We start from the raw sequence: 13,593 nt of genomic DNA, 5'->3' as shown, positions 1-13,593 counted from the left end.
CCCAAATGTGGAAAGTCGAGGTGGGAGGAGCTGAGAGCTTGGATCCATAGCTGGAAAAGCCATGCGGTTCGGATCCGATATCGGATCCATAACCCACAGGTTGCAGACAAATGAATATCCTACTTCAGATTGAATAGTTTGAGGTTTGAATAAGGCACAAAACCGACAGTGAGGTACGTCGTGGTCTGGGCCTAGGCAAGTAATGCAGTACGAATGAAAATCTTTATGAGGCATTTGCTTTCCACAAGAAATACAATTGTTAACTTTTACTGACATCGGTTTAGAGCAAGAAAAAGGTTCCCCTATGGGAGCTTAGTTGAAGACTTCGGTTCTGAAACTCGAAAACGAAAATTTCAGGAGTTGGCCTACTGGCACTTGCAAACTGCTTCTGCTTCGGGCACCACACAGCAAGAAGGACTGATGTAATGGCGTCGGCTGCATGCTTTATACCCCTGACTACCTGACTTCATGGAAGAGGAGACAGCATCTGACGCAGGACCCAAGACTTTGATAAACAGGCCAACTGAGGGCTACTACAAGCAGGTAACCCAAATCTGATGACTGCAACAGTGAAACACGAAGAACATCTCCTCTGAGATAAGGCTTGATCTTCAGCCTAAACATAAGGTGGAAGGCTAAGAGGGAAGCAAGCCTTGACAGCCGACAAATGGGCTTTTATCAATGAGTAGACTAAGCCTGATCGAAGGAGCTCGCAGTGGTACTGCAGTACTATAGGGACCCAGTCTAAGAACACATCCTGACTATGTTTGCAGCACCAGACGGAAAACCTTTTCCACTTAGCCATGTACAATTTTCTGGTAGTAAGTCTCCTAGCCTGTTGCAGGACTTGTACTACACCTCTTCAGATAAAAGATGTATTTCAGGGGTTAAAATCCCATCATCCATTGAGTTATGCTGAAGGGTGGAGCAGTAATCCTTTTTACTGAGTAATCAGGTCCAACTGCAGATGAATCCTCTTGTAATTTGCTTTTGCTGGGTGAAATAGCAGAGGGTATCCATGTTGCCTAGCCCAAAATGGAACCAGTAAACAGGAGCAGGAATCTCCTTTTGTGCCTTGAGAAAAATTTCTGAAATGAGAGACAGAGGGAAAGAAGAGAAAGCATCTGTCCTCCAGGCTGTGGGACAAGGGTCCCTGTTGCAGAACTGCTGAAGCTGATGGTTGGTTGGTTGGTGAAGCAGGTTTATGTATGGAGTGTCACACTGAAGTCTTGTGTTGTGCTAGACTTCTCAGTCAAGATCTATTCATGGGGGTCCTCCCAGGCAGCAACTTAGGCAATCTGCTAGCACCATGTCCTGAGACAGGAAATATGTGGCTGACAGTATGATGTTCATTTATGTTGCCAAACGTCATGCCTCCTGTGCTAACCTGCAAAGTTGGCAAAACCTGATGCCTCCCTGTTTATACACCACATGACTGTGATGTCTCTGTACACTTGGAGTGGTCCTGGTTTCTAAAGGTGCGTGAAAATGTGAAAAGCTTGCAAGAGAGCTGTAATTTCTTTCAGGTTAATGTGTTTTTTCAGGAAATGGGGTTGCTATCTCCCCTGCATTCTGTGTGATCCTGTCCATCCTCCCACACCTCATCCAAGGTATCCGTGTGAACCTGTTGAAGAGGAGGTGTGATAGGTAATCCTGGGTTGAGGACGATCTGTCCCTTCCACCAAATAAGCTCCTTCTTGCGACAAGAGAAGAGGGGAATCAGGGTGTCCAAGGCATGGCAGTGCTGGGACCACATGGACTCAAACATCACTGGATGTGGAGTCTGGCCAGGTGAAGCATAGGGACTGTGACTGCCATGAATCCCAAAGTCCTTAGCATCTCCCTTGCAGAGCAATGGGTTGCAGAGGAGAGGTCCTGGGAGTAATGGAAAGGCTGAGAACCTTTTCCTGGGGCAGGAAGGCGTACATTTTTGTGTGTCCAGCCCGCTTCCCAGAAACATTAGGTATTGTGAAGGAATCATGCATCCGATTTTTTGTAGTTTATAGTGAAACCTAGACCGGTCAGATAATGGAGGGTGAATTGAAGATGCTGAAGAATCCCTGGGGAAAGTGCAATGATTATATCATCCAGGTAGAGGAAAATATGAATTCCTTGAGTACAACAGGCACTAAAAGCACTTTGTGAACAGTCTTTGGGGCTCTAGAAAGATCAAAAGGCTGAGCAGTAAACTGAAAATGTGAGAGCTAGAGAAAACCTTGAGAAATCTCCTGCAAGAAAGTTGAACGGGAATGTGTAAGTAGGTGTCGTTGAGATCTAATGACACTAAGAAAGCCTGTGGGAGGATGAAAGGTAGAGGAGTTTGAAGATAGAGCATTTTGAAAGATGGTACATTCAGGTAAGTGCTCAGGATGGACAGGTCTAGGATTGGTCTCCACTGTCATTCTTTTCTTGGAATAAAACCCTTTTCCATGAATTTGTTTAGGACTTGTTCAATGGTACCCTGCCTCCCAGAGGGGGATAGTTTTTCCAGGGCATGACACAACCATGCCTGATGGAGAGGATCCACTTGTCTGTGGTAACAGCTTCCCACCTGGCCAGGGAGAGTGATAACCTTAGCGAAAAAGTGTAGTGGGGCTAGAGGCAGGGGAAGGGATGCTGCAGGAGTGTAGTGGGGCTAGAGGCAGGGGAAGGGATGCTGCAGGGATAGTCACATGTTTTTGCTTGAATGGGTGGCCTCCCTCCATAATGAAAAAAATGTTCCTTACATGTCAATGCCTGCAGCTTAGAAATATGCTTCCAAGTAAGCATTTTGATGGTGGCTGAAGCTGGAGTCTCAAGGATGTGGGGAAGTTTTTCTATAATAAAGTTAAGATCCCATGCTGGTGCTGGCTCTTTCTGGAAGATCTCAAACAAAGGACTCCTTTCAAGGAATGTTTCACATGTAGGTGAGAGTAGGCAGACAGATAGAGGGATAGACAGTCTGAGATGGTGGAAGCATGGACTTTAACAGAAGCATAAGACAAACCTTTCTGAAAAGTTCAAAAAGAAAATGGAAGACAAGAGATAGCCTGGCTTGTAATGGTTTCGGTAATACTAATGTAAGAACCTTATCCATTTAGAAGTACAGGATTTCCTAGTGATGTGCCTACTACCATCATTAAAAGCAAACAAGACATCTTCAAAATACAAATGTCTGGAAAGATTTAGCACCAAATCATCCACCCTGCCAGCTTCAATGAATATTGCTGGGGTGTATATGATGGACTCCTTGCTTTGGGTTGAACAGGTTCACCTGCTGTGTCAGCACCCATTATTTCTTTGGTCATGCTTAGAAGTACTAAGTAGTAGTGCTGTCTGGCTAGAAGGGCACTATTAGAATAGTGCTTGGTCCATCTTCTCTGATCACATAAAGAAATGAGAATGCATCTGTCCTTCATGCTCCTTTCTGCAGTGCTCATGTGCAAAGCTTTCAGAATGGTTTGTTCCAAGAAAAAGCAAAAAATTCTACTTCTGGCACATCCCATTTGAGAGTCTGATCTAAAATGAAAGTGGTGCTATAACATTCTCTTGTTTGGATCCACATATGTCTTGCATAGGGCATCTGCTATACTGTTGCCATATCTCAGACAGATTCCATGGGGGCAAGAAGATAGAAATCAGGCTGAATGTACATATTTAACAAAACATCATCCAGAATCTTGTTCACTGGAGAAACAGCAAGAGGCCTTGGCTCTAGCAGCTTAAGAAACTTACTGCGTCTTATCTTGGACTGAGAGTACTTAGTCTCCCAAGTGAAGGACTTGAGATCTGTTCCTGTGAGGAGACTGAGGCCAGGGTGTCTCTTCAGGCTCAGAGTTAACATAACAGCCTGAAGAAAGCTGGTCAACCTAGGCTAATTCCGTCTCCCCCACACAGTCTGAAAATCAGAACTGCTAGGGGAATGTCCCTCTTTTTTTAACCTGTGGAGGTTACTGGAGGAGTGTTATGTTCAGAGTATGGCTGTATGGATCTCAAATTCCATGAGATGCCTAGCCAATCTGACGAAGTCCTGCAAGTAGACTTAGGAAGAATGGGGTTTAGGCCAATTCAGCCAAGGCTGGGGCAAAAAGACAGCTGGATGCTTCAGGGTCTTTTGCCTATGCTTCAGGTTAGCATCAAAGTCCAAGGCTACAGGAGACTGGCAGGTAGCCAAGACCCATCTCTGGTCCCCAGACACCTCTTCACAGACAATAATGTGAGGTGGCATGATGCCCTTCCCCCTCCCTAACCAAAATCTTGGGGACAGAAGCCAAGGTCTGCAAAGTGGCTCCTGATCCAAATGGCACCTGTGGAGCTTCAAGTCAAATGGATATCAACGCTGAAGACAACATGATGGCTTTCTGACTGGTCACATCAGAGGCCCCCATAGCAGCAGCAGTCTTTAAAAGGGGCTGTGAAAGCACCTCATCTCCTTAGATGATCTAGAGCCTGTGAGATCCATCAGATGTGGAAACTCTATCATGGGCTTTCCTAATGCCTCTTTCCTTGTGATGCTTCTTCCTCTGCTTTTCACAGGTGGAGGAAGGACCAGTGGACACCATGGCATACCCAGGCCACAAGTGGGACTTCTGTTGTAAATACAGCTGGTCGTACTCTAGACGGCTCAGACATTAAAAAAGGTGCACTGTGGACAATACAGAAGAACTACTTGAAGAAAACATTCCCCAGAGGGATACTTACCTGATCTCCCTGGTTTCATACCAACTACATGTGTATGGGAGATGATTACTGAGCTTCAGAAAACAAGAATGATTGAAGATGGTGTCAGTTAACTACCCTTTATACCACAGACACCCTGATGTCAGAAGAAAAATGTGTCCACTGTGCCATGGGGGAAGGTGACATCTGATATTTGAGACAGCCCTGGGCTTCAACAGGCAGGAAATCTCACAGTACTTACTATAACACTGAACTATAAGAACATCCAGTGTGTGATATTACCACAAGCTGAAAGCAGCATGTGTCAGATGAAGAGGCCTGCACGGAGTCTGGTGTAGGCTTCAGGCTGTGCATAGGTGAGATCCCACAACCATGACTCAGCCTCCTTCTACACACTAAATATATGCATGATGGCTAGCCCTAGAGACAGCTTACAGTTGCTCAGTTTGTAAAGGTTCAAGGTGGAAAAGTCAGTGAAGTTAAAATTCCCTTTTCTGGCATCTGCCATAAACATGCTTGTTGGTGACGTTTTGCAGGGACAATAGTTGTCCCAGAAATATCTCCAATTTGCATATTTAGTGATGCTGTCAATACAATGCAAAAAAAAAAGGGTACAGAAGAATAAAAAAACAGTCCCAAGTTGGGTATTTATTGCAGTTCTTCAGGCTAGTTAGGATGAAACCAGACACAGACGTCTGAATGCCATGAGCAGCAAAGAACTTAAGATGGCACAAGCACCTCTACCTTTTCTACATGTATCCTATTGACATCTGTGGAATAGTTAAAACAGACATGAACTAGTAAGTCTAAAATGTCTGGAAACTGGACTGGATACCTCAGACATGCACCTGCAGCATAACTCCATAGGCAATGAATTACAATGTAACAGTGATCCTTATGGTTAACAGATGAAGTACCTTTTCCCAAAACAGGCATCTACTTCCCACTGCAAAAGTCATTACAACTCGCTGTGACATCCACAGAGATTCCCAGTTATAAAATGTGCACATGTGGAAGGGTGAACTGACCTGAAATTTTGCTTATAGAAAAAGAAGAAAGGAAAACAATGTCTGGTTCATCTGGGATTCACAGACTTACATTACAGCACACAGTCTTGGACAAACAACACACAAATATGAAAAGAACAGAACACCTAGCACAGTGTTTGTATGTCACTGTACACTGCTGGCGTACTAACACTCAGTGCTGAGAATCTGCTCTTACAGAACAAGTGCATACTGCCAGACATTCACTTAACATGTTATTTATGTCTACATTGTCAGCGTAGGACCTCGACACATCATGTGGGTAATTAGTACAAGATAAGGCAGTGGAATGTTGTACCTTCAGAAGTGGAGATCATTATACTAAACAAAAAAACTAATGTGACATTTTACTACTTTTGGAGTTTTAATGTCAGCCTGACTACACCAGAGATCTAGAATGCTGAAGGTCCGATTTGTAAATGAAATGGCCCCCCTCAGACCCTTTTCAGGTATGACGGGGGTTAACAGTAAATAAAATAAGCAAAAACAGGCAATCAGACCACTTGTTTTTGGGAAGAACACCTACACCCTGGTGAAAATATTCAAAGTGTACAAGTAGTCAGGACTAAACTCAACCTACAACTGCATGGCAAAACAGTGTCTCAACTGTTATCAGCCTGTAAAGATGCATTTGGCTTTTAGAAAAATGTTTTAATATGTGGTGTAAATCTATCACTTTATCAAATGAATCTACTGTTGACCTCACTAGCTGCTCATCTGTTAATAAAGTGGTAACATGTAGTAATATATACATACCGATGCATTTCCAGCAGTGACTGTCCCATCCTTCTTGAAAACTGGAGGAAGTTTAGCCATTTGCTCCAATGTACTCTGGGGTCTTGGGTGCTCATCTTGGCTCATGGTCTGCTTTCCTTTTTTGCTTTTCACCTCAATAGGAGCCAACTCAGCTGTAAAATGTCCCGAATCCTGCCCTGAAACAGCAGGCCACAGGTTAACTGGAGATATTCAACATATAGACCACAGTGCTGAAGGTGTAAGAACCAGGAAACAAACCAAATTCAAGGAGAAACAATAATGTAACAAAACCAAGTACAGTTGTTTAAGAAATTACTACAATGGTACTGGTCCTGCTGACCACTGCTAACAGTATTTCTGACATATGGGTTGTTACTACTGATGTCCGGCAGGGCACCAAAGGTTTACCTTCCTGAGATCATACATCTGATGCATGACCTCAGTTCATAAGCACAGAGATATAAAAGTGGGCATAGTTTGAGGATCCACGTTCATATAGTCTGAGGATCCATCTCTAAGCCAGTGGCATGAAGCCTACTGTAAGAGAGACTGGTTAACTAGGAGGGGTGTAGATCAAATAGGTAAGAAAACTCCTCTTTTCTCATGCAACAGAGTACAGATTAAAGTAAAACAGGGAGAAGAAAAAGAAAATCAAACTGAAGTAGAGAAGACGGAGTGGAAGGTAGGATGGAATACTGCAACAGTGAGAAGTATTCCATATACTTTTATGGCAAGTTCTTACACAACTGTACTATGCTCTTGCAGTATTCCTGACATATGGGTGATTCCCAGAGCTGGAGGAGCAAGGAAGTGTGGTTGCCTACTAAGTAGGAGAGTTGTCCAGCAGTTCAGACAGGACTGGCCTAGCAAAGGCTGTCCTGGACCAGGACAAAGCATACATTTTGTAGTATTTCGTAAAGGTGTGTACAGAGGACCAAGTGGCAGTCTCCAATATAGATCTGGCATCTACGCCCTTGGAGAAAGCCTGTGAGGAAGCCACTGCCCTAGTGGAATGTGCTTTCGGGCAAGAAGGCAAGGTATTACCATAGTGCGAGTAGTAGAAAGACAGCCTTAGAAATCCAAGTTACAACAATTTGGAGACCAGCTAACCCAGCTTGCGGCTCAAAAAAGATACAAACAACTGGGCTCCACGGCAAAAAAGACTGATGTAATGGTGTCAGTTGGCCTGCTTTATACCACTGACGAACTGACGTCAGTGCCTGGCGACCAGCAGCTGATGCAGGAGGGAAAATCTTTACTCTGGTATTCTGGCCGGGATAACCCACAAGTGATGACTGCAACAGTGAAACACGAAGAACATCTGGTCAGTCCTTCAGAAGGATTTAGCTTTGTTCACATAAAATCCAAGTAACCTGTGAATGTCCAAAGAAAGTAAGATTCTTTCCCCCTGTTTTGGAATTGGGAAAGAAAATGGGAATGTGAATGGCCTGACTGAGGGACAGCTTGTTCACTACCTTAGGCATGAAGGATGGATAAACCCAGAGTGTCACCCTGTCCTTGTGAAAAATAAGAAAAGGGGGAAGGGCCATGACAGACTAACTCAGAATCTCACCCAGCAGAGGTTAGAGCCATAGCTTTCCAAGTACAAAATTTTAGAGAAGTGAAAGATGCTGGTTCAAACGGAGGCAGTATAAGCTTTAGCACAAAATCGAGATGCCAAGTGGGAGAGATGGGTTTTCTTGGTGGATTAAGATGTAGGACTCCCCTGAGGAAAAGCATGACCTCTGCTCTAGTCATGAGTGGAGGTCTAAGGGGGAGGCAGGCATTGATGGCTGACAGGTGAGCTTTTATATTAGAGCAGGCCAAACTTCAAAGTAATTCACAAAGATACTGCAGTACAGCAGGAACTTGTGATAACAGCAGGTCCTGACTAGTCCGAGACACCAACAGGAAAACCTTTTACATTTAGCTGTGTAAAATTTTCTAGTAGTGGGTCTCCTGACTTCTTGTAGCACTTTAACAACCTCTTCAGAAAATAGGTGTTTTTGAGGAATTAAAATCCTATCATCCATAGTGTCAAGGTGAAAGATGGAAGGTTTGCATGGAGCAGCAATCCTTTTTTTGAGTGATCAGGTCTGGTTGTAGAGGTATTTTCCTATAACTTCCCATTATCAGGTGAAATATCAGGGGAGACCAATGTTGCTTTGGTCAAAAGGGTGCCAGTAAAAGGAGTTTGGGTGCTTCTTTTTGTGCCTTTAAAATAATTTTTGGAAGAAGAGGCAGTGGAGGAAAAGCATACAGGAATTTCCCTGTCCACTGGAAAGAGAAAACATCTGTTCTCCAAGCTATGGGACAAGTGTTCCTGGTGCAGAACTGGGGAAGTTAGCGGTTGGCTGGTGACACAAAGAAGTTTGAGGAGTGTCCCACTGAAGTGTGATTGTATAGAAAACCTGTTTAAATGACCACTCCTTTGGTCCTCCAGGGAGCGGCTTAAAGAGTTTGCCAACATACTGTCCTGAAAATCAATGTGGCTGTGAGTGTGATGAAAATCTGGGTGGCTAAGTTACATGCTTCGTGTGTTAACCTGCACAGTGGGCAAGACCTGGTACATCCCTGTTTATGTACAACATGACTGATGTTGTCTGTGTACACTAGGAGTGGCCCAGGTTTCCAAAGGTGGATGAAGGTATGAAGAGCTTGTAGAAGAGCCCTCATTTCCATCAGATTGATGAGCTCCTTCAGGAACTGAGGCTGCCATTTGCCCTGCACCCAATGTGACTCTGTTCATGCCCCCCATGCCTCATCAGAGGAGTCTGTGTGAACCTGCTGAAGTGAATGAGGTGGTGTGAATGGAAGTCCTGCATGGAGGCTGATCTGTCCATTCCATCAACGTTGCTCCTTGCTGATTCAAGGGAGGAGGGTAATCAGTATGTCCAAAGGGTAGCAGTGCTGGGACCTCAAAGATTTCAGGCACCACTGGATTTTCCTTCTATAAAGTCTGGCCAGGGGGAACATGGGGAGGGTGGCTGCCACAATCCTCAAAGCTCTTAGCATCTCCCTTGCTAAGCGATGAGTTGTAAAGGACAGACTTTGGAAAAAAACTGAAGAGACTGAACTTTCTCCTAGGATAGGATGGCATGCATTTTCTTTGTGTCCAGTCTGCAGCCCATGAAAACCATGTCCAAGGAGCCAAGTGGGTTTTTTGCAGTTTATATGGAAATCCAGACCTGCCAGGAGTTGCAGAAAAAGGTGGAAAGACCAAAATGCAGAGCAGTAAATTGAAAATGCAAGGAGCCAGAGGAAAAGTTGAGAAACTTCCTGCAAGAATGACAAATGGGTATGTGCAAGTAGACATTTTCAGACCTTGGTACACCAGGAAAGCTTGGGAAAGTATGAAAAACAGAAAAGGGGAAGAGCATTTTGAAACAAGTGTTTAGGAGAGACAGGTTTAGGTTGGGTCTCCACCACCCTTCTTTCCTTGGCACTAGAAAGCCTATAGTAAAAATCCTTTTGCCATGAAGTCCTTTGGGACTTATAGTGCCCAGATTCAAGAGGTCTTGAATAACTGGGATGAGAAGGGACAGCTGGTTGTGAGGAGGATGTGGCATGCCTTTCAGAGAAAGGATAATTTCCAGGGACATGGCATTACCACCCTTGATGATGACATGACAATGGCTTCCCTACTGTCCAGGGAGAGTGATGGTCTTTTGGAAAGAAGAATGATAGGACTTAGAGCAGGGGGAGGGGTGCTGCAGGGGTAGTCAGACATTTCTGCATCCAAAGAGAGGCCTTCCAGCTGGAGGTTCCCTACGAGGCGTTTGAAAATCTACCTTTTACTATGGGGGGGTTCTTTGCATTTCAGATGTCCTAGGATCCCTTCTAATGAAGGGTAGCTTCTATGGAATCTAGGAAATGAGAAGAGTAGAATCTACCTGTATTCTTACCTTGGTCTCATTGAGTTTAACAGCCTGGAAGCCGGAGGATAAAACAGCAAGTCTTTGTCCAAGGGAATCTTTTGATTTGAAATCCTCAGGATAGGATGACTGGGCATCCATGCATATCTATGAACAACAGATCCAGTGGCAGCTAGTGGAAGCATATACCACACCATAATTGCACTTAATACTGGATCTGGCGATTTGAGTGGCCTGGGACAGTAGACTCTGCATTTGTTTCTTTGACTCTGCTGTAGAAGAACATGACTGTCTTCAAATAGTACAGGACAGAGATCAAGTACTTTGTCATTTTAATCTGGTAGCTAACTGCCCTAATAGCAAGGGTAGCAGAGGTGTACACCTTTTTCCACATCTATCCATAGCCCTACTAACTTTATCTGTAGGTAGGGCAACAGCACTGGGCAGAAGCTTAGAGGACTTATCTGAAGAGATACTGCAGAGAGATCTGCGACAGGACTCATACAAGCATTTTAGGTCATCAGGTACCTTGTAAAACTTGTCTGATCTTTATGAGCTGGTGGTTGGAAATCAGGTGCAGAAGAGGTGGACTGAAAGGCATCCTGGAAAGCCTCAAGGACAGGAGGTACTGGTGAAGGGGCAAGGGTACCCATTTCTAAGAGACTGTAATACCTCTTCTGAACATCCAAGATCTGAGTGGACTGCCATTCAAAATGTTTCAGCATGTTCTGGATAGTCTCAACAAGGGATTCTGGAGAGAGAGTCCTCTTCATCTGAACAGATCTGTCCAACAGAATTCAGCTGACAGGATTAATTTAGCGAATGGTCAGAATCGTAGTACTGTTCTTCAGAAGAGGAAACCATAGCAGGTACTTTAGGAGTAGATTCTAGTTGTAAAGACCCCAAGGAAAGAGGTTTCACAGACATAATTGCTTAGAGAAACCCCTGACAGAAATCCATCTGCTCCTTTTCCCCAGCTGCTGAGGGAGAGGCCACATGACCAGTCTTTTGGTTTTTTTTGGTGTGATGTCCACCTGGATGAGATACAGAGGTATGGAATCCCAACTTCTATTAAACAGCCTGGCATCTCTTCCCTAAGACTTGAGGGATGCCGTGATGTCCCGCAGAAATGATGCATCACGGTTCATCTGGGACATCAGTAGTATGCAAGGCTTCAGGAGCCATATTGGCCTCAGACGGGTCTCGGTAACAGGCAATCAAGAGATAACCTGGAGTACCTCAAGTTCTGGAACCTCAGCTGGTATGTCAGAGTCTGAAACATTGGACTGTGGATCCGTCCGGGGCCTCTAACTTTTTATTCAGCAGGCACGTGACATTCAAGAATGCTAATTCAGCTATCTTGGACTGGGTCAAGCATTTGAGATGCTGGGTTTTGGGAACGAACGACTGACAGAGCAGGAAATGTGATCATATTCCAGGTCTAGATAAATGAGACACTTGGTATGCAACCCTGTATGGAACCTGTGTACCACGCTCACACTTACCCTCCTAGCTGACAACAACTTTTAATAAAATGGCAGAAGTAAAAAAGAAGGTTCCCCAAATGAGCAATTATCTACATAAACGAATGAAGCAAAGGTACCAATGACTGAATTGCGACCAGTCCAACGAATGCATGACCAGCATTTGGACCAGTGGTGAGATAGTCTGGGGATACATGTTCGTACATCCATCTTTATGCCCTTACACTTGTGAGCTGAGGTCATGCATCGGACATACGATCTCAAAAAGGTAAAGCTTTGGTACTCCAGCTGGACATCAGCAGTGACAACCCATACATCAGGAATATTGCAAAAGTGATTTCAGTCAAGACAGCTTGCTAATCTGAAATGGACAGGTCATAGCTCAGATGCATCAAACTCTTCAGAGGGTGTTCCCACCTGAAGCCTTAATCTTTTTACCATGCAAAGGCTGAGTAATGTGTTTGGGAAAGTCTTCCAACTGATCCCCCCCCCCCCCAACTTGAGGCATACACTTATTTTTGTCCGGTCAATCCTCAGATTCAAAGACTGAAATAGGGTTGTACAATAAATGTTCACAGAGCATTTCCCACAAAAGGGAGATAAAGCCAGGAAAGCATTTAAATTTACAGCCAAGCTGTCTTAATTTCAATACTCCAAATCTGACTTCAGACCAGTGACAAGTGGAGTACCACAGGATTCAGTCCTGGATCCTCTCTTTGGTATCTACTTCTCTGAAGTACAGGCTAACACAGAAGGTCTTTGGCTAACGAAGTTTGCAGATGACTGCAAACTAGGAGCCATAATAAAAACTCCCAACAATGTGGACATCCTAAAAAAGGGCCTCACTGAGACAAATGCCTGATGTCAAAGCCATGGCCTCAAGCTCAATGCCAAAAAGTGCATTGTCATCCTCTTTGGTAAAAACTCTGCATCCATGAACTACAACATAGGCGGTAGTACTTGACAACAAAAGTGTGATAAGAGACCTTGGGACACAGGTGGACATTAGTCTCTCCTTTGATAATCACATTGCCACAGTAGTCAGGAAATCCTTCTACGTGGCACACCATCACAAAAGGTTTCTCATCCAGAAAAAAAGAGGTCATTGTTCCCCTCTACTCATCACTCATTAGACCCATTATAGACTACAACGCCCCTTTTGGTATGTACCTCACAAGACATCTACAACTGGAAAGGCCGCAGAAATACCTCACAAAGAGGATTACTGGCCAACAGATGCCAAACGCAGACCGTCTCAAAAAACTCCAGCTTTACTCCGTCGCATATCGCCTACTCAAAGGTGATCTCTGCCTAACATACAAAGCTATGTCAAACCCAGAGCTGTTGGACATGCTCCACTTAAAGAAATCCCAATCCCTCTGAGCTACACACAATAGGGACCTAAGCCTTGTCACCACAATAAACAGAACATGCCAGAGGAATAGATTCCTGTCCCAGAGACTTCCCATACTCTGGAATAAAGTACCTATCTATATCAAACAAAGCTCCTCATTAGCACTCTCCAAGAAAAATCTTGATGACTGAATGGGAAATAGAAAATTCACCCCGGGGATCACCTCTGTTGCTCTGCTCGACAGTGGCACAGGAAAATAATTTTCTTGGGTGGCAAAAACCAGAGTACCTTTTTGGCTGGGCTTGTATAGGCCCCAGGGCCGATAGCCTAGTACCTACCTATGACTGACAACTGCTCTTTTCTGCAAATTTTCTGATTTTATTTCATGGTTGTTTTGGTTATCATACCCGCAAAAGTCC

At 44.3% G+C, this 13,593-nt stretch overlaps 1 protein-coding gene across 1 annotated transcript in view; it reads right to left on the bottom strand.

Moving 5' to 3' along the window:
* The window catches only part of ACAA2 (acetyl-CoA acyltransferase 2), a gene marked incomplete in the record, with an annotated part of 508,533 nt that overhangs the window by 35,768 nt on the left and 459,172 nt on the right, over window positions 1-13,593 (bottom strand). Inside the window, 1 exon segment of the mRNA XM_044078294.1 lies at window positions 6,472-6,637. Coding sequence (XP_043934229.1) covers window positions 6,472-6,637 — 166 coding nt within the window.

Source organism: Protopterus annectens, chromosome 1.part1 (genome assembly GCF_019279795.1).
Source record: "Protopterus annectens isolate FY-2018-M chromosome 1.part1, PAN1.0, whole genome shotgun sequence".
NCBI lineage: Eukaryota > Metazoa > Chordata > Ceratodontiformes > Protopteridae > Protopterus > Protopterus annectens.
The sequence above is the reverse complement of the archived record's forward strand: the minus strand, read 5'-3'. Positions and strand labels throughout refer to the sequence as shown.